Source organism: Strix aluco, chromosome 3 (genome assembly GCF_031877795.1).
Source record: "Strix aluco isolate bStrAlu1 chromosome 3, bStrAlu1.hap1, whole genome shotgun sequence".
NCBI classification, from domain to species: Eukaryota; Metazoa; Chordata; class Aves; order Strigiformes; family Strigidae; genus Strix; species Strix aluco.
In genome coordinates, this window is record NC_133933.1 from 37162265 (window position 1) to 37183603 (window position 21339).

General features: G+C 44.1%; 1 protein-coding gene across 5 annotated transcripts in view; it reads right to left on the minus strand.

The window, feature by feature from the left end:
• Positions 1-3697: 3697 nt before the first annotated feature.
• DAAM2 (dishevelled associated activator of morphogenesis 2) overlaps positions 3698-21339 on the minus strand; it is a 236526-nt gene continuing 218884 nt past the window's right edge. For all 5 annotated transcript variants that reach the window (XM_074818119.1, XM_074818122.1, XM_074818117.1 and 2 more), the window contains 3 exons: positions 20149-20280; positions 11808-11978; positions 3698-9876 (listed from right to left, as the gene is read on the minus strand). In XM_074818119.1, the coding sequence (XP_074674220.1) occupies positions 9661-9876; positions 11808-11978; positions 20149-20280 (519 nt within the window). In that variant the 3' untranslated portion in view covers positions 3698-9660. The remainder of the gene's footprint in view (positions 9877-11807; positions 11979-20148; positions 20281-21339) is intronic.

Below are 21339 nucleotides of genomic sequence, written 5' to 3' on the forward strand. Positions count from 1 at the left end.
CAGTTGTTGGAACTTCTCTGAATAGCCATTTTCATTTTATCTCCATGAAGGGAGAGGACAGCAAAGGTCTTGCTATAACACAACACACCCAACCACTATTGGTCATAGACATTTCAGCCACACAAAAGCTTTTCTCCATATCTTGCACTGTGCAATAAATTATAAAGTCTTTTTCCACATTTCTCCCCCCACCATTTTCTGGTTATTTTTTTAGATAATGTAATTAGAGAGGTGCTCTCCTTACATAAGCACTGCAAGAAATTGGCTCAACACCACTGTGACCCACATCTAAAACAAGGTGGGCAAAGAACACTTCCTGGGTTCCCACATTAAATTAATCACAGCATTTCAGACCCCTCTGGGCCCCCAGGGTTACAATGCTGTCATGGTAGGAAAGACTCAGCAGCTTTCTCAAGGCAGGCTTCCAATTCATTGCAAACACTCTAACTCACATAAAGATTCTCCAAGACCAAGTGGGAAGAAATGTTGCCTTGGAGGGAGAGAGGCAGCAGCCCAATTAGTTGCTCATTTTAAATTCCACCATTTAAGAAGAGAAAAAAAAAAAAAAAAAGAAGAAGGGAGTCTACAGATACTACTAGCTGCCTAACATGGTATCTCTAGGAAGAGACTGGTATGTGGGGCATACAAATGAGGGCATACACCAGCAAATGATTCATAGTTAGCCAAGCATCTTCTAAGCTCCAGTCCTGAAGAAACATACAGCAGCCCTAATCAACAGCTCACCTGAAGGAGGGACTGCAGAGGCTGGAGATGAGATCAGACATTGAGATGCCCCATTCCCCGGGGTAGGCTGGCTGCTCACAGATGTCTGGCACCCCTTTCCTCGTCCCAAATAACCACACGTAGTGGGAAACTCCAGGAACCCTTCCCATCCCACAACTGGTTTCCTTAGCCCATGCCCTGGGAGCTGCCTGCAGTTCCCACTCTCACCTGCAGCCCAGAGATTCCTGTCTCACCCCAGGCAGCATCCAGCCCAGAAGCAGTAAATGAGCTGGAAATCCTCAATACATTTGTGTCATTTTTCATGCTTCGATCATGGCTGGAAAGGTTTTTTTAGCCGGACAACTCCTCCTCATTAATTAATTAAGCATGGGAAGGAAGAGGGGAGCTCAGCTTTGGGTCAAGAGGACAAATATTTGGCCTTAAAAAGCAAAGGTTAACCCTTTGGAAGAATCTTAGTTGCTTTTCCTTTCAAAGACACTTTAGTTTGTCTTTTTTTTTTTTTTTTTTTTTTTTTAAAAAAAAAAAAAAAAGCAGAAATATACCTTGCCAGGAAACAAACAAAAAGATTAAAACCAGGTACACCAAACTGACATCCTACCCTGGTTTATTCCTCCTCTGCTTCATTCCCTTATCAAGGCACATACCAGCAAGGCATTTTGCTTTCTTAATGCATCTTTACATCATTATCTTATATGAAAATTCAGTCTGCCAGGCTGGTGTTCGTACAGACCAGCAGATCTCCAAAAATGGATTAAAAAGCAACATTTTAGCAGAGTTACATAGCTCCACAAGCAGCATCACCCTCATATCCTCTAAGCAATCCACTGAGACTTGAGGGGAGGATTAGAAATAAAAAAGACAAAATTAAAAAAAAAGGAAAAAAAGATCCTACCTCCTGATGAGAGTCTGACCAAAGTAGAGATAAACACCAACTATGTCTCAGAGAAAACAGCAAGAAGCCCATTAGCTACAGAAACATCAAACAAACAAACAAAATCTAGCACAACAATGTTGAAAGCCAAAGTTTTGGGCTTTGGGAAAAAGAAAAATAAAAAAGTCTTTAATTACTTTGTTTTCTAGCCGTAGAAATCTGTTCCCAAAGGGCCAAGCAGATTTCTCCCAGAAAACCCATGTCTGCTATGGCAGAGATAAAAGTCATCGTTGTTTAAACAGAAGCCAAAGGTTAAAGAAAGGGAAAACCAATGAATAATAGATCCTCAGCCCTTCTTAGCAAGAGCAAAGAGCTCCCCTTACCCTCCTCCTCACTCCCAGTCATTCCGGGCAGCTAAACCCCAACACTAGTTTTGCTCAGAAAAAGACATGAGGCACATGCTTACCTTGCTTCTGTGCAGCAATGACAAGGACATGGAGTTCCATGACCACAGGGAAGATGCCAGATGGGAAGACGGAAGGAGGCTTATGTGTTGGACCCATCCTGCAGGTCAGAACACCAGCCCCTCACTATGTGCTCCAATCCCAGTCAAAATATTACAGAAAAAAGTCTTGTCAGAATTCAGGCAGGACACCTCTCTGGTTGTTCAAAGCAGACAGAATTCAAATGCCACTGGGTTTCACCTCTAACAAGAGGAAAAGCGATGGTTTGGCCCCCTCTTCTAGAACCCAGCTGCTAGAGAAGAGAAGGCAGGGAGATCCCTGAATTTTCATTGTGCCTCTGCCACTCATGCAATGCATGGATTTCAGAAACTTCCCTTTACCTCTGCCCTTGCATCTGTAAAGCAAGAACCTCATAGCCAGACTTTTAGCAAAGTCTGAACCAAATAGATCAGAAGAGAGACACTGAGAGCTCTTTTAAGAAATATAAACCAAGAACCTTCCCACACAGCACTCAGACTCCCATCTGCTGCCTCTTGGTCCTCAGTCTGTGCAAGCAATTATCCTGATTACTTTTGCTCATTTCCACAACCCTTCCCACCTGAGAGCCAGAACCAACAGCAGGGGCTTTGGGGTCCCTAGGAACCCATGTACTGCAGGAATGTGCTGCACAGCCAGCAAGGCTCCCACTTGAATCTAGGCATAAGCTTCTCGGGAAGCTCATGGTTAAAACATTGCCCTTTGATGGGCTGAAGATACACATGAAAAGTTGTGGCTTAAGGATGAATTTTGTCAGCAGGCTATTTCTGTTAACAGAGACAGGGAGATCCATGTGTAAATGAAACAGCTGCACACATTGTGTCTAAGATGAAAACAAGGTTCTGCCCCTGAGCTCCAAGGAATTCCTCGGCACATCCCTCGATTCAGCCACAAATTAGCCCTAGCCCTTGTGTGCCTCCTGCTCAAGTCTAACTTCTCTCTGGTCTTCCCTCCCACATCCCTGAAGGCTTCACTCCTGATGTTGGCTTTCCTGGCTTCTTTTCAGCTGGCCTTATTTAACTTCTTCCTTTGAAGCAATCCTCTCCTGTCCCCTCCTCCTCTGAGTCATGCTCTTGCTGTCAGGATGTTGCTCAGTTAAGTAAACCAGCTTATGGCCAGTGCTGCAGCCCTGCGCTCCCTTCCTCTCTTGGACTAGTTATGTCCAGACATGGATTATGAACTCTTAGATAGCAAGACTTTTTTATTTTTTTTTTCCTTTAAGTGAACTCCTGTATTCCCTATGTTGTTCTGAAAGAGCAATGAATGAGTGCTTTACTCAGGGCCTTTTTAAGGTGATCCTTGGATATGGTAACCTGGTGGCTCCACGATGAGCTCTTTACCGCTGAAAGGTGTGGGAAGGACATGCTTGTGTTCCACCATTTTGTATGTTTCCCCAGAACAACCTGTGAATTTTCTCATCAGCTCTGCAGTGACTGTGTCACCTAAAGAGCTTGCACACTCTTGGCCAAAGAGAAAGACCCAGAGCTTAGCAAAAAAGTGTACCCAGACTCCAACTCACCTTTAAGACTTTCCAGCAAAATGTGCAAAAAATGCAACTACAAAGAATTTTACTGAGACACAGTGGGGGCAATATATCTTTAATTTTTTTTGCTTTTGTTTTTTAGTATTACAGTATATTCTTATAAAAAGATACAGATAAAAAGGACACTACAGGATTTGTACATTTAATTCACTTATAGTCTTAAACTGACTAAGGAATGAGGATATGCCAAGGCATTACAGCAGCACACAACCTCCCACTTCAGTAAGCAGCACGGTACTTTCTAGCTTGGCAGGCAGGGGCACCTCCCAAAGTGACCTGCGAGTTTCAAGCTGAGTGGGCTTGTTGGGGAAGAGAACGGCTGAAGGTGGGGATGTTTTGGCAGGGAGGTGTTGAGCACAGAGTGGCTCAGGTACCTGACATCCCCTTAAAATTCTCCTAAAAACTGCAAAGGTTTTTAAAGAGCCTGTAAGGAAATGGCTTGTCATGGAGGCTTTTCTAGATCACTTGGGTGAGAGCTCCTAGTGGTGGACAGCTGAAAGGACCAAGCCCTTCATGAGGTCTGTGGAACACGTAAACAGACGAAACTGCCTAAAGGAGAGTTTTGATCCAGATGCTGCTTTGAATTACACTGGTGTAAACCCAGAGCAACTTGTACTGGTTGCATGGGATCTATTCTACATTACCACCCGTAACAGAAGACTCTGGTCTGGAAGCATCCAGACTCTCTCATGAAACGAGGTGCCAAAACACCATGCTAGACTGATGGCATCCTTCTCAACAGGCACAGTGAGCGAAAAGTGGCCAACTTCAGGGGATACTGGTCATCAAAACTACTACTTGGAGTAGTAGATAGATTTTTATATATATATACACACACATATAAATTCTATATTTTCAGTTGGCCAAATTGTGTTACCCAGGTTGGCCTCCTCAACCTTTGATAACAGAAACTAAGGTAGCCAACGGAGGCTACCTTTTTGCATGGCAGGCAACCAGAAATTTCCTATGTCAAGTACAGAAGCCAAGGAGCCATGGCCAAATACCTGGTGATTGCTAGAGACTCCACGGGTAGAAAACCAACCAGTAGAAAGATTTTGTTTACCCTGGATAATCAGGGTAGGTGGGGTATAGGAGGAGAGAGGGGAAGTGGAGGAACTTACTCTTCCTCAGCCTCAGCCTTGAAGATAAGAAGGAATATTAGCTCTGAGGAAGAACTGTCCCAGTTTGTCTCACCAGTGTGTTAATCCTGGTGAACCACTTTTGCCCAACTCTGGCATTATGGACAGAATTTGTGTGAAAGGGTGAAGTTTGAGCAAGCAACTGTGCAGCTTAACTCTTCTCAGTCTTCTCACCATGATTCATGATAAGAAATAAACAGGTTTTATAGAAAGTGTTCTAAAATAACCAGTTTGCATCAGTTCATCACATGCTTTAAAATGCATGCTTTCCCAGAACCAGGAGCACCAGGGGCAGAGGGATTATGACAAAAGCAAAAGGAAAGTCGTTTTCTTCCCTCCCTTCCCACACCAAGACTGCTCACACACATCCCCTTGCCAGCTCAGCTTGCTGCACAATAGCCGAGCCAGCTGTCTGGCCAGTGTAATGCCCTGGCATGGTCTCAATAGTCTTTGCTGTAATGCAGTGTATACATACAAACATAGCAAACTAAAATAAGGCAAAATAAATAGAGGTGTCAGATTTACAGGTTCCCCTTAGAGATTCCTAAAACCTTTTTTTTTTAAAAAAATCATTTAACCCCCAAACAAACAAACAAAAAAACCCCAAAACAACCAACCCAGAAACAAAACTGAATATATCATGTACATCATCAACTGTACAACTGATCTCCTTTCCCCTCACGGAAACTCCTGACACAAACTTCTCCCGTGCAACCCAGCTCAGAGCATGAGCTTTCCTAAAGAAGAGGAAAGATTCAGCTAGTGGGGCTGACTGTTATGGAAACACCTGCCCCACAGTCTCCCACCAGGGTCCCTCGCGATTCCTTTCCCTTCCTCAGACACTGTGAACACGTTACAGAAATGCTTCTGAAGGACACTCAGGACGTCTTCCTAGCAGAGATTCTCTCACCCCTGAACACTAGTCCTACTTCTGCTCTTGTAGGGAACCAGTGCCTGGACAACAGCTGTGCTGCAGGGAATGGAAGGGCCTTGCTGCCCTGAAGTCACTTTACCTCGTAGCATTTCCAGAGATGTATGACCAACTGAGAAGAGTGACTCAGACCAAAGGGAGCGGAAGGGGAAGGGAGTTCTTCAGGTCTTTTCTGGGATCATCCTTATGCAACCTGCTTAAGAACAATGCAGAGACACAGAGGTGAGTGAGCACTAGACTTCTAGGGACAAAGTCTGGAGAGTTAAAAGGTACCTCCTCTTCTAGGTGTGAAGAACTCCATCATAAAGTTAGCAATGACTACATTTCTGCAGGAAGCAGAACAAGCCCTCGATTGTACCCTTCTTTCTCACATCTCCTCCTCTTCCACTTATTTCCAAAGACAGTGTGATTTCACTTAAAATGCTGGTGCTAGGCACAGGTGCCAGGACAACAGCAGACCCTAGTTCTTCTCCAGCTGTCAGTGTGATAAAGAGATTATGCCTCAGTGTTCTACCTCACAACTGCTTGCTATATATACATGCTCAGGCTCTGCTAGTGCTAGAGGACAAGGAATAAGATTTTCCTTTCTCCTTCAGCACTCAACTCTACCACAACTGCTGATGAAGAACAGAGTGAGATGAGAAGCAAGGACAATCTTGGCTTCAGCAAGAATCTGACGCCAGGCCCGAGAGCAGAGCCAACTTTTTTCCTTATCTTCTCTGTGGTCAGCCTCATCTTATACAGCAGACCTCTTACTTAGTCTCTCTGCTTTTCACCACTTAAATGGAATCACCACTTGCCTCAGTGTATAACTGAGCTTTTCCAAAACCCTCTTTATGAACGTTCACCATGGAGTCAAGAGCCAGGGCAGACTTGTCCAAGCATGCTGAATGAAGCCTTCAGCCACCATCACAGATTTAAAACAGGGGTCTGGGGCACTGGAGTGCTGAGAAAGTTGAGGTGCGATGAATGAGGGGCATGACTCTGAGCTTTCTGTCTGTCCCAGTAAGTATCCCACAGCTGATTTACAGGAGTTGCACAATCTCTTACTATTTGTGTATGAGTCAAGGAGGTGGCAAAACTACAGCAGCTTTCTTTGACTCTGTCAGCGTGGCTGGAGCACCGCGTACCATCACACAGGATCTCCTTAAACTGGGGTTCAACTGTGTACACAAATGGACAGAGGGCTTATCAGTCTCTCTGTTTTTGCTACATTTGTGGCCTGGCAAAGTGACTTCAGTTTCAAAAAGCGCAGCACAAACCTGGTTTGACAAATACCGGGGAGGGGGGAATGCTGTATTTATATTCAAGGGTTTTGCCCTGAGGTGTTTCTTCTCTGACAGCACTGCCATGCTGACAGTCTGCTTTATCAAACAAGTACCTGGGGAGCAAGCAAGCAGCTGTAAGTTGGACAGAGCCATGAGTCACATCATCTTGCACCAGGGCTGACCTTGGCACTACACCTGAATTTTTGGGTGAGTCCTAAACCCAGGGAGAACAAAGAGGGGAAAAAAAACTACAATGTTCTAATCCCTAAAAGCATCATCTTTGGAATTCAGGGATTATCCAGATCTCAGCTCAACTCAATATACCAATTTGGCACATATTACCACCTCTCATATGGCTTACATGGTATAGGTTATATGGCATGCTTTAAAACAAGACAAACAAAAAGAGCTGGGATATAGCACGTCTACTTCAGGGAGCAGCAAGGAGCTTGTTAATATAATTTACAAGAGACATTTCTAAAAATCCATTTTGTAATTTAAAATAAAAATGCTTTAAAAAGTGAGAGTTTTTCTTAAACTTTCAAAAACCTTTACGAAATACAGTCTTTCTTCTACAAGGTGCTTGTGTCCGCTGCAGTGGGCTTTGCTGTTAATAGCTAATCCCAAAAGGGGAGTGGGATAGTGAGGGAGGAGAATGCACCCAGCTCTTGTAAGATACCAGCTCTTTACGATGAGTATTATACAGAGGCGCGGCAGTCTGGAATGTTGTAAATAGGGAAATTCTGGGGTGGGAGACTCAAAATTCAGTAAACAATGAAACATTAGAGTTTAACAATTCTGACTTTTTTGCTTCTTTCCATAGTTCACATAATTATTTTACTCTCAAAGTGTTCAGAAAACCACCACAGTTTGCTTCTCCAATATCGGTAGTGTGTAATACTGATCAGGCAGCGTGCATGGCAGAGGAAGTTCTGTTCTGCAGACTTGGTGCAGAGCCTGAGGTTAAGTGACATTCAGAGAAAAATCAAACCAAATGATTAAAGTGACAAATAGAGCTTTTTTCACTTCCCTGGGATTCTTTGATAATTTGTGCTGTTGCCTATTGGTGCATAGTTTGTAGATGGTGGGTCCCTCTTCTCAAATGTTCTCTCTTCTCTGCTTTTCTTCCTGTCTAGGAGGAAGAATCCATCACCACTTCTTTCTTTTCCTCTTTTCCTTGTCCAGGGAAGATAATAAAAAAGGAAGACAAGATTCAAAAAAAAAAAAAAAAAAAAAAAGCCCATGACAGCCCACACAATCCAATCCCTTTCCTAGTGCCATGAATACACACTGAATTCAGGCTTCTTGGGGTTCTTTGCTTTTTCACTGTGTGTTTTATACATGTAGCCTAAATACAAATTTTTTTTTTTTCTTATGAATTAACCCATCTCCAAAGCCTGCTTAGCTTACACAATTCTGTGCCCTCCTGGAAAAATTCTGTTTTCATTATTGGACCCTCTGTTGGTTCATCCCAAGTGATCCCTTCAAAATTAAAATGGCTGTGGGCTTCAAGGCTCTCCTTTGACACCATTCATATCTTACTGAGTTACATGATTCCCCTAGGTAGGAGTGGGATGTGTTCAGTGAAGGTCAGCTTGTTAGAAAGACCAGTTCATGCCAGCAGCATTCACAGCTAGCATCAAGTGGAAAAGAAATCTCATTTTTTGCAGCCAGTGACCCTGTTTGCGTTTTGCTACTTGTGACCTGTGGATTACACTAGGGAGCTCCCAATTTCCATTGGGCCACACTAAGAAATCTTGCACAAACGGGTAAGAAATGTTGCTCTGTTTCCCTCCCACTCTCCAGCAATGACAACAGGCTTCAGTCATCTACCTGTAACCCTAACCTGGCAGTGGCTTAGTTTTCTAAAGAAAAGCCAGAGCTTCTTTCCTAGAAGATGCATTTCATAGCTTCAAGGCTCAACCATCAACAAATTCCAGAAAACTGCTTCTAGAAAAGCAGAATTCAAAAGGCTTTTGCAAAGTATTTTATGTTGATCCTGATTCTTGAATTTCAGTTTGTTCCAGAACCTGATTACTTCCTTCTGAGCATCACTTGCTTTGGACAGTGTAGGCCACACAAAAATGCTATACAGAACATGAGATCAAAAGCATTTTTTCAGGTGCTAATCAATGGCTTATAAAATCCAATTCTGGAAGGGAATTGGAAACCTCAAGAACCACATCTTGACAAGCCCCTGAAGGCCAGTCTAGATCTGGAAGAAGCGACAGGTATTTACAGAGCTGCTCTGAAATTAGTCTTGCTTGTTATCAGCAAGATGGAGATCATGACTAGCTTTCACTTTGGCACACAGAAAATGATCTTTCTCCAGCTGTGAGGCAGTCCACAAGGCCCAAGTACTTTCTGTCATCACCATGAGGCCTTTGATGACACAATAAACTCCCAGAAGCAAATCTGTCAGCTTTGCATGGCCCAGTCACAGGCCCTGCTGGTTCCACAGAGGCACTTTTATAATGGTTCAAATTAGGAGCACAGAAGAGGGATGAGAGGAAAGCTGATCATGGAAAGGTAACGTCTCTAGCCACAGACCAAAGAAATCCTTTGGGGCAGCTGTCAGCCAGGTGCCATCGCACACATTCGTCTTCCTTGTTTTGCACGTTTTCAACACCTTCTTTTGGTTGATTACTTTTCTTCCTCTTGTAATTAATAATTTAGCTTTGTCACCACCCGCTCCCGGCTTGTCTCTAAGCCTTGGTTCCCCGAACGCTTGCGGTTACGTTTGAGCTTGGATAAGTCTTTGTCAAAGACTTCACCCGACCTTAATGCTGACACCAGGTCATCAAACTCCCCGCTCTCTTCAGAGATGCTTCCAGCTTTCGCTTTCTTTTGTCGCCTCTCTTTTTCCCTCTGCTCTTTTAGCTGTGGAGAAAGACACAGAGCTTTAGGTTCAGCTGACCGAGATGCTAGATGACTGCCAAGAAGCAGCTAAGATGCATCAGTACAGTTTAGGGAAAAAAAGAGATCAGGAGGCTTATCCACAAGGCCATTGCCTGTGCCAAGAGGAACAGGCGACCATGCTGGGCTTCCCTTCTTCCGCACAGGCAAGCAGAGAGCAGGAGAGATGAGGAATGAGTAGCATTGTATGTTTGCCTCACAAAGCACTACCACCCTGAAGCAAAGAGACCACGTGGGATTTGTCTATGTTGCTGCTGTTCTGCACTAATTTTACAGTAGTATAGTGCCAGCAAAGTAGCTATGCCAAATGACAGTCTACAAGTGATGCAGGCATAGGTAATTACTCAGCTTCTGGGACGATGCTTGCAGTGACCTTAGTGTGGCAGCATCCACTATGCTGACAATACCTAACCTAGTGAGTTTAAAGTTAGTTTGGATATGCCTATACAAACTACAGTCACTGCTATAGTCACAAACAGCTTTGTGCTTGGGACATTGCTAGTTAATTGACAGGCAGTAAGGCTGCAGTCCTGCAGGAGGAAAAGAAGAAAGGAAAAACCCCAGAAAGCCACAAGCTAAACATACTGGAGAATGAAAATTGTGCGATATATCAAAACATCAACAGAAACCCTATTCACCAAACAGCCCATGTTTGTATGGAGGCAGAGTGATGCAGTGATGGGAGGAGGAAGGCACATTGCCTTGACTCTGGAAAGAGAAACCGGTTATAAACACAAAGAGCAATGAAACAGAACTGCTGATTTTACAAATCATTGGACTGGTCTGCCTGTCAACATGATGCCCTTGGTCTCCCTAGAGTAACTCCAGGGAGCTCAGTTATTCCCCTCCACTGCTCAGCTCCAAGATTAGTGGAACTGGGAAGGGATGGATGTGACAGTCAGGAAGCAGGTCGCCTGCTCTGCGCACTAGCCCCACGTTGCAGGAAGACTCCATAAGCAAACTGCAACCTCTCTCATGGTCTATTAGGCCTACAAAACCATCTTTAACGGTGGGCTCCAGGCCGGCTGAGAGGAAACTTGAGCCTAAGTCTGGCATTTTATCCCTCTGTTGAACAGTTAGGCAGCTGGCATCCTGGCGTTTTACCCCTCTCCTCTTCTGAAAGGCACAAACCGGTGCTTTTGACACAGCAAACATTTAAAGCAGCAACTCCCCACAGCGAGGCCTGGGGCCATGGCGGCAGCCGGGATTAAAGCACCGGCGGCGGCAGCGGGGGTGGGGGGAAGGAGGCAGGGGGCTGCTGAGCCGTTCTCAGGCCTCAGGAAAGGCTGAGGTTAGAGGGGGAGGCTGGTTCACACAAACGCCTGGGGACACACACGTCTGTCTCCCAGCAGCAAAATCAACGATGCACAAAAGCTCTCGCCAGACGCAGCCCCAGTAATCAAGGCGTTAAGGCTGGCCAGAGAGAAATACTGCCAGTGTGGGCTGCAGGAGGTGCCAGGGCATTCGTCGCGTCACTGTACGCTGTCAGGCGACAGGCATGCAGCAGATGATGATGGAGTCTGAGTGGAAGCTGACCAGCTGGCAGGACTGAGGGAGATCTGGTCCCAGAGCTTTTGCAGAGAGCCTGTAGCCCGAAAGCAGGATAGTCTGGCACTGGGCAGGGGCAGCACCATCCTGCAAAGTGCCTGGGCAGAACAGGCAGGGCTAGATTTGGTAGGAGCCAAACAGTATGCCCTTGAGAGCTGAGAGAACAGCCAGCAGAAAAACGTCATCAATTTGTGAAGCAAATGATGCCAAAGAGAGGTAGCAGGGAGAAGGACATAAAACAGTGCCAGTGACAGGACACGAGCATTGGAATTGGCTCTCTCAACCTTTCTCTCTTGAGACATGAAAAGGCAATGGAAGGAAACACCTTCCTGTGCCCAGGTCCTCACCATGGCCTCCATGCGTGCCCTGCGCTCCTCTTCTTCCTTTTTCTTCCTCATGTTCTCCAGATCTTGCTTGGCCTCTGCAAATGACTGTAAGAAAGTGTCGAAGATGCCAAAAAATTCATCTGGCTGCATCTTGCCCTCGCTCTCTCCAAAATGCTTCAGTGCCTTGGCATACTGTCAAGGGGGCAGAAAACACAAGAGCAAAAATTAGGCAGGCAGTTTGGTGAAGACAGCAAGGAAATCTTATGAGTAACCACACATGTAATTCAATACACTCTGAGCATTCATACAGCGAGAGCAGAAACTACCCCCTGGCAACAGAAGTGCCTTTCCTTAAGGCAGGTGCTTCTGCTCTTCTGGATATCCTTTGGGCAACATGGGGCAACAGTGCTGGAGAGCACTAGCTGTCCACTTATACAAGAAAAAACATGTTCAGTGCCTCAGGGTGATGGAGTAATTTCAGAGGACGACCATCTGGCCACATCTCAGCTGCAGATGTGGGACAGCAGGGGCATGGAAGGCAGTGAGCTAGCTAGGGAAACAAGTAGTTTTAGTCCATCTTAACTACCAAACGCGTAGTTTTAGCCGATCCTTTCCCCTTCCACTTTCCCCTCAAATCCGCTTTTAAAATGTCTGGAGTTTTTGCAGTAATGTCAGTCTGTCCTCTCAGGAGCCTTTTGCCATGTCATCCATCACTCTGGAGTCCTCTGAGTCAGGGTGTTGCCTGGGAGAGAGGAGACTATGGACAGACATGGCATGAGAGAGGGGCAAGGAAAGCAGCCAGAGCTCCCGGGCAGACTTAAAAGAGAGTGAATACATCACAAGTGGCTTTTATTTTTAAAGGCAAATGCTGAGGCTGCAGGATGCATGTGGAGGCAGCCAACTGGCAGGACTTCAGTCACAGGGCAGTCCTGATTGGGATATGGTAAATTCACAGCAACCCCTGGCTCATGGACATCAGTTCTGCAGCAGTTGTACTCTCTTTGCTCTCTCACACTCACAAGCATGCCTCTGTACCCACCAAAATGCACTCAAATGCATGCACATACAGTCTGTCAACAGCATGTATGCATGTGTCCACTAAGTCCTGTATAAGTGTATACATCCAAAAGCTGTATCGCTGTCCAACTGCCTTCACTCACACACCTCTGTATCGCAACAGGCAGCACCAGCAACACATTCCTGACGGCACTGGTGCCCTGATGCACAGCTCCCCTAGCATTCCCTGCTTCGCTTTAACACACCACCACTGAGCAGCAGAGCATCCTTACAGACCTCAGCATTTACCAAACCAAACCTAGAGTTTCCCAGGCTATGAACTGCCTTTAAACTCTCTTGTGCATGTATTCAGCTCATACTAACACAGCCCAGCTTCCCTTTCTTTAGGTGGGTGCTCTTGCAGAATTGAAGACAGTAAGAACAGTTCAGGCTCCAATCCCAAGCAGAAAATTAGTTTGGAAGCAGGTCTTATAAACCCCTCTGGCCCAGTACTAGGTAAAGCATAAACAATGTGTCCCCATCAACTGCAGGGGGAAAAAAATCTCCAAGGAAAGCAGCTTCCTTCTGGCACAGCCTGAGAGATTCAGCATCTCCCCTCCTCTGCTTTCCCTGCCAGGCCCACAAAGCAGTTTGAAGCAATAGCTTCTTTTTTTCTTTAAAAAGGCTGTGTTCTCAGCCAGAAACAAACAAAGAAACCCAAAGTATCTGGGGAAAAAAAAAAAAAGTGTTGGAAGAAATGCAAGTTGCTTTGAGCTACCAAACATGGCAGGAGTTGAAGGAAGCACTGCAGCAGCAAGTCATGGAGGGATTTCAGAGTATGGAAACAGCAACAGATTACTACTCTGTTTTAACTCCTTTTCTCTGAAACCTCTGAAGACACTTACACACAAGTATGCACCCTACTCCCCCTCCCACCCCTCTCTGTATATATGTATTTTCTCTGTATATAATGTACACATAGTCTGATGGAATATTAGGAAAGTGCAGCAGTCTCACAGTAATCTACACTGACCAGAACCAGCTCTTCAGCAGAGAGAATACAGGCTGTCAATACTGCGAAGGGAGATAAAGCATCTCCATGTGCTGTATTTTCTTGGCTTGCCTGCTCCAGTATGCCAATCAGCCAGGGAAGCAGGAGTGCGGGAGAAAGACTTCAGCATGGGCATTGCCACTGCTGCTTGAACACATAAGAGTGCCTGAAGCTCATTGCTCACAGGACATGTGCTACCTGGAATCTCTTCCCATTTAACTGGCGGTTAACTTCTGTGAGAAAAAAAAATAAAGCACAAATTAAGAGCAGTGACTAGAGCTGCTAGCTACAAGGAAGGCTTGCCCACCTCCTGTGAAGCTTCAAGTCCAGGGGCAGCCCACAGGAGATAGCTGTTGTACCTAGTGATGCACTGCCTCCATCCCCTGTGTTCCTCCTGTGCACAGCAAAGGGGAGTGAGGGGGCACACAGGAACCGAGCTGGTTGGAGCCAATGAATGCCCACAGGGGTTTCCTAGTCTCTTAGGGAGGCTGGGGGTTGAAAAGGAGGGGGTCTTTGCCTGGGGCTTCCTACATACATGGAAGTCTCCATTAGAGGGTGGTGTTGTCTGCAAATGTTCTGCATGTGACCTGTCACCCAACTACCAGCACCAGCTAGTTCTTGTCACACTGGCACAGGGGCTTTTGCCACTGCCTCCCCACTGACACTGAGAGGAGGAACAGTGGTGCTGTGCTGGAAAGGCCCAGCAGCCTGGGAGCCTTCCAGAGACACTCATGAGTAAAAGGTGTTGTGATCTCTAAGCAGCAGCAAGGAGGAGGCTGAGAACAGCCCGTCTTTGGTGCCTTGTAACATGGCTTAGTAGGTCACAATCACTTACTGTAAAGCAGTGAAAGATGAAAAGCAAAAATCTGTGAGCTAGACATACTAAAATAACTACAAAAGAGAAATCTGCAGTTCACTGAAGTAAACATTCTCCTTCTTTCTCTACTCCCTCCGGAAAAAAGCTGACTGAGCAGAGGAAGGCAAGTCAGGAGATCCAGCCTCTGCTGTCAACTCTGCCCATGATGTGGCTTGGGAACCCTCTCTGAGCCTTCCTTTCTCTGTTCATTACAGAGCAGAAAGTGTTGTTCCAATAATCTGATATAGGAAACAGCAAAAAATCAGTTGTTCACATCTGTAGGGCACTACATCAATTCAATGCATTATTTGTAAAGAGAGCCATGCTCTCTTTTCACTCTTTAAACTGCCACAGACCCCTCTGTTTTTATTACTTCTTCTATTTCCCCAGAGCTCTGATTCCACAATCATGTGTGCTTTTTCAAAGCACCGGTGCTGGGATGAGGGGCAGTGAGCTGCTAGAGGCAGCCTCCTCAACCCTGGTACGAAGCCCAGGCTCCTACCTGCCCACAGGGGCTAAAACCACACTGCCTGCCTCTCTCAAGGTGTAAGGGGCAGCAGGGATCAGACCGAGGTGCTCTGGACCCCAGCCCTCTCTTCTGCTCTCCACCACAGGATTTGTGTCACCCTGTACAAATCACTCGACTGCTCCATGGGCAGATTCCCTGCTAAACAGTACCTGCTCTCATGTACAATTGTGAAATCCGTAGCTAAGTCCTCATGGGAAGCAAAACGCTTCCCAGAATTTTGTGACACACTGTAATATCAAGGAACAAGGACTGAAACTTGCTTATTCCTGAAGTCATTTGGGGACAGATGACATGGGCAAAAGGAAGATGGAAAACTGTTTCAGCAGGTTTTCCACTGTAATACAGGATGGTATCTCTTTTTTTCATTAAAAAATTCATTTCCACACTGTAAGGGCCCCCAAGCTCCATGATATAACAGGTCCATGAGCTCAGTGCCAGCTCTGCTTCCTCTGCCAAACTTTCCACTGAATTCATCCTCTTGCCAAAGCAAATCGTTTAGACAGTTGTTTATTTTAAAAAGCCATTTTAGCAGGGAGAGGGAAAGCGGGACAGCAGCACACACACTCTTTGCTGTGCTTGCCAACGAAATGTTAAACAGTGGCAGAAGAGCTCTGGAAATAGCAGGAACAGGACTCTATGAGGAGGAAAAGCAGCCATGATAAAAATTTCCTGCTGTTTGTGCTGTCTGCTATTGCGGGAGGAGCCAATGCACAAATGAATTATACCATGTAGCCATGCAACATGAACTGTCTTCCCCAGAGAAGTAATCTTGAGGTTGCTGGTATGAAGACTCCAATCCTATATTGAGGCACTTCAAATAAATGTCCGTCTCTCTATGGGACAGATTCAGATCAGTTAATGGAAAGAGCCCGGCCAGTTTCAGGCAGGGCTGGGCCCCGCTCTCTTTGCGCATAAATGCTCTTAAAGGATTCTCCCAGGAGTTTGACAGTGACTCTGGCAACCCCAAAATCGAGATACAGGTGCTATAAACATTTCTGATATGTTAGATGCTGACCTGCCCTGAAACATCTGCAGTTCTAAGTTACTGTACAACAGATACATAATTTATTTACCAAATGGCTGTTTCTCACAGCAGGTTGTGGTGCCTGCTCATGCCCTTTGTAACATGCCTCATCTTGACTTCCTCAGTCTCAGTCCTGTTCCGTTCCTTATTCATTAACCTCAGCGGCTGACAGAAAATACCAGTCCCCTAAAATGAACGACTGGAGTGCACAGCCTGTAATTGGCACTTGGATTACAGTATTTCTGTGTGCTTCTTAGCAGTCTGCCATTAATGACTATTTTCTTAAATGGATTTTTGTCTTTCAGTACCTTGCTGTTCTTCAAAACAGTTACTATATGTGTTAAGCTTATTAAATACATGTGCAGAGTCTGAACTCCTTTCTACATGATGCTAAACACCCTGCATGAGAGGAGCTGTCATGACAAAGACTGGGAGTGGACACTTTTCTTACCTGCCTCATCAGCCTTGCCCAGGCAGTAGCCTCCATTGTGCCTCTATAGAGAGGCCTAAGTATGGTATTCATCACAGGAATGACAACACCTGACTAAGCAGATTTTGTTCTAGGAAGGTCCAAAACATTTTAAAAACAGGTTTGTTATAAACTGAGCACAAAGTAGAACATTTTTGAAGCAGCCTAACAATCTAAGTTCATACCTGTCAATATTTAAGTATGTTGTAAAACTTCATATAGGGCAGATGTCACCCTTTTCAAGTAGGAAAATAAAATTCATACCATGGGAGGTCACTGTTCCTCTACCTGGGCATTTTCATTGCTTCCCCACATGAAACACAGGGAAAAATTTTCACGAACAAAATTCAACTCCATTCTGTTCTTTCTGATGCAAAAAAAGTCAGTTTTTCATCTGTTCAAACATGTAAAAACTGGTGAAGGATTCCAGGGCAGAATTTCACTTTCTCCTGCCCCCACCTTCCAGTTTATGGGAAATGGCAGAAAACATTATCCCTTGATCTAATCTATATATTCCCTTATAAAGTGGTATTGAAAGTGAGAAAAACACAAAAAGAACAAGAACCAGCTGTGCTAGGGAGCCTGCATAAAGAGTTGGTCTAAGTTTTCAATCAGTTTTTAACCAAGCCATCTGTTTACTGCATGAAGATAAGTACAGTTACAAGGCTTTCTCTGCAAACATGGATGCCAGCATCTGACAACCTGGCCCTTTAAATTTAAAATACCACTTCCTCCCCATGGCCACTAACTGTAAATGGTCCTGTTTAAGCAAAAGGCCAAAAAAAGTACTGCATGGGATTGTGAAAAATATCCTCTACAGAGAAGGTCAGCACCACACCTTGGTAATGGACTGTTACCATAACTAAAAGGAATAAAGAAATTACTTTTGCTAATACTAAAGACATTAAAAAAAATTTTCACAGGTTTGAAAAGATAATTTGTATTGTTTTAAATCCCAGCTGAGGAAACATGGCTCTGATTAACTCATGGCAATCAATTAGCCACATCTATATTTAGAAGGATATCCAACTCCAGCTGTTAAAACTAGGGCTTCATTATTATTAATAAATCTGTGAACCAGACCAATTCTTCCTGGGCTCATTAGGCTATTTTTAAAAGTCCTCCCTCTCCCACTACCTTTTTTTTTTTCAATTTGCTTTGCTTTGAGAAATCAAAAAAGAACAGGATAATCAGATGTCTTGGTCCTTCTCTTCCTTTAATTGGCTAGTTATAGTAGGTTTCCATGGTAAGAAAAAAGCTTGTGATTCAACAAGCACAGAGAGCCCATTGAGGTTGGAAGATGTTATAGGCTTTGCAAAGCACATCTGGTTTGTTGAAAATTTCCAGCTTTTTCCTTTTTTTTTCTTTTTTAAGAAAAAAAGAGGAAAAAGAGGGAGAAGAGAGGGGGGAAAAAAATATGAAGCAATCACGAGAAATAGCTCAGCCTTAGTAAGGACAGACAGTTCCCTTTTAGGAGTCTAAAAGCAGCTTTTTGGCAGTGGAAGAGCCAAAGCCATAGGTTGAGCAGAAGTTGGAATGGCATGTGTTCAAACATAGTAAGGGTGTGTGAGGAGAAGGTAGAGAAACGTTTCCTAAGCATGTTATAGTCATTAAAATAAAACATCTCTTTATGTAGAGTGCTTTATGTTGGCTATGTCTAAAAAAGCATGCAACAACTTCCAGGCATATTGATCCGTCTGTAGGGAGATTCTCTGGTTATTCTTAAAGCGAAAGAATGGCATTTTTCCTGCAAGTGCCTGATCAAGAAAAGTTGCATTGCTGGGGTGGACACATACTGCTTGCTGGTTTTTAACCCCTGACTGACCTTGTAATGAATCTGCATTGGGCTTTTGTCCTAGTGTGTGAAAAGAAAGGACCACTGCCATCTGTAACACCAAACCAAAAGTGGGCAGTCTAAGCCAAGGACAAAATGAATTTGCTTCCAGAAATGTGCACCTAACTATAATGAAGTTGAAAAATTTATCCAGTCATAAAACAGAAGCCACCAAACCATAGAAAAGTGAGCTTTTCTCAGTAAATTTAGTGAAGGCACTGAATGTAAAATATTGGTTTTGTGATTGTAAAGCCAGTATAGTGTGAACATTATTACGTTGGAAGAGGTTTGAATCTTCTCAAGCAACATGACAACAATGAAAACTTAGGGATGTTATTCTCCAAAAATTTCCTTACAACATTCACAAGTGTTAGACTGCCCAGCTTTGCCTTCTAAGTGCTGTAATAACTACTGCCTGACTGGAATTTGCCAGGGCAGCTAGCTCTAGCTGACAGCCAGTAGCTCCTGGTGTTTGCAGCTGCAAGTCAGTATTACCAATATTATCTCCACAGCAAGGAAATGCTTTTGAATTACAAAATGACATTACTACAGAGCAATTGCATGAGGGAGGAGTCTTACTGTTCAGATTCTCAGCCTGTATTTTGCCTATCCATCAAAATCTAAGGCCTACCAATCCAATGGCACAGGTTTCATTGATAATGCAATAGGTCCCTTAATGCTACAAGCACTGACACCACTGGTGGAAACAATTCAATCCAAAAGAAATAACGCATTTGCTTCATAAAGCCAAGCACTTTTAACATGCCAGCCAACAAGGGCAGATTTGCCATTACATATTGTTTAGTTTAGAACTTGCTCTTCTCTAAACATTTTCATATGCTTATGATCTTTTCATACAAATTCTTCCTCATTCAGCTGAGGGACAGAGAGATGAGTGCCAGACTCCAATCATCAGCAAAGAACAAGCATCTCCTTAGTTGTACAAATCTGGTAATGGAGATGCAGACAGTGGAAGGACAAAGTGATCCCAGCAACACCTGAAGAGTAACATGCACGTGGTGCTGGCTGTGTAAGAAGGATCCAAGAACATCGGACAAACCACACATTTGAGATTTCTATCCTTGCAATGAAATACAAGCAGTAAGAGAGAAGCATAAGTGGAAAAGATCAGGTATTCAGGGTTACCAAACTACCCAGAGGTGCATTTTTAAATGAAAGAAATGAAGCACAAATGTCTCCAGTTGAATGAGCAGAGTGGGATGAAGTCAGAAGCAGAAGGTAAAAGATATGAGGTCACTGTCACTAATCACTAAAGAACTTTTTGAGAGATTGCTTAAAAGACAGTTCCTTCAACACCACAGCACGGTGTGGTATCCTGGTACAGACATTGCCATCACAATTCTGTGTCACACATGGATAATGTTAAAGAAGATTAGCAAGAACGGGTCAGGAGCACTGAGCCTTCTTTTAATCCTAAAATATATTCTAAGTAGCTGTAAACCAGATTAGGAAAAGTAAGAAACTTCAGCCTAAACCACTTCCAGTGTCTATCATATTTTTCACTACAGTCCCAGCATCTGAAATTGATTTCGGCTTTTGACTGAGCCAGTGAAACCCCCAAAACTTCAAAAGGTATTCTTACCTTGTCTCTAGCCTCGTTGAGAAGGTCTTCTAACTCTGAGAAGCTGAAACTGGCCACAGTGATGAAATCGCTCATGACAGGAACGAACCTGTCCCCTGATTCCCGCATGCGTCTCTTCTGATAATCCAGTTCCTGAAAGAGAAGGAAGAGATATAGACAGTCAAGTGTCAAAGATTGCTCTCTGACAAGGAAGGGAGCAGGGAAGCCCATCTGTTTCACTCAGTGCAGAGCATGCTTTGCTCCCACTCTGCACACATTCATCCAGAGCTCTAACGCAGAAACCCCTTTCTCACAAAGTCAAATGTTTTGCCTTTTCAGCATGAGAGGGAAAGTTAAGGTGGGATGAAGGAAGGTCTTAGTTACAGTTCCCTTTATCCCCAAACAACTCCCAAGAAAGCTATCAAAATGTTGAATTTCTAAAACAACTTTATAATTTAAGCATCAAGTACATGAAATGCTGCATTTTTTTCCTATGCAAAATGACAAATAATAGAGACCTCGGATTGCATAGCAAGTTAATTTGGAAATTTTAATAGTGAGTTTCCCTCCATCTTCTCTCCCATGGTGACTCAAAAGTTGTATTCTTGGGCAAATGTGTACATGTGTGAAAAATCTATATAGTTCCTTGCTCTGGATCTCTCCTTGAGTTCTCTGAAAAGCACTAGGTGGGCAGAAAAAAGACATCAAAATTGGTTCTCCGACCCAAAGGTGAAACCTTTGCTAGCACCCTGCTAACCAATAAGCATTAGCTTGGATGTCATAAAAGTCACAGAGTTATAAACTGGGGCCATTGCAGCAAGATTTATGGGGAAAAAAAAAAGAAGACATAAAACCGTAGGAAACTAAGCTCTATTTGTCCATTACCTACAGAAAGAAAAAAAAAAAAAAATGTAAGGTTCTTTCTTTCTGGCTCAAGTTTTGTAGTTTTAAGCAAAGATTGCCCATGTTATCTCTTCCCTTACTCTATTCACCATGCTTGTGGCACAAAAAGAGCTACAGAGCTCCTCAAAATGACTCAGTCATAGTAAGATCGGCAGTCTCCCATGCCTGTGCTTGGTTTGTGTGCTGTTGACAGTCTCATGGGGACAGTGAAATTGTAATCTGGGCCTCATCTTTATTCTCAGCTGAATAATCAGTGGGAATGATAAAGCTTTACTTTCTCTGTAGGAAAAGCAGCATGAAACAGCAGGT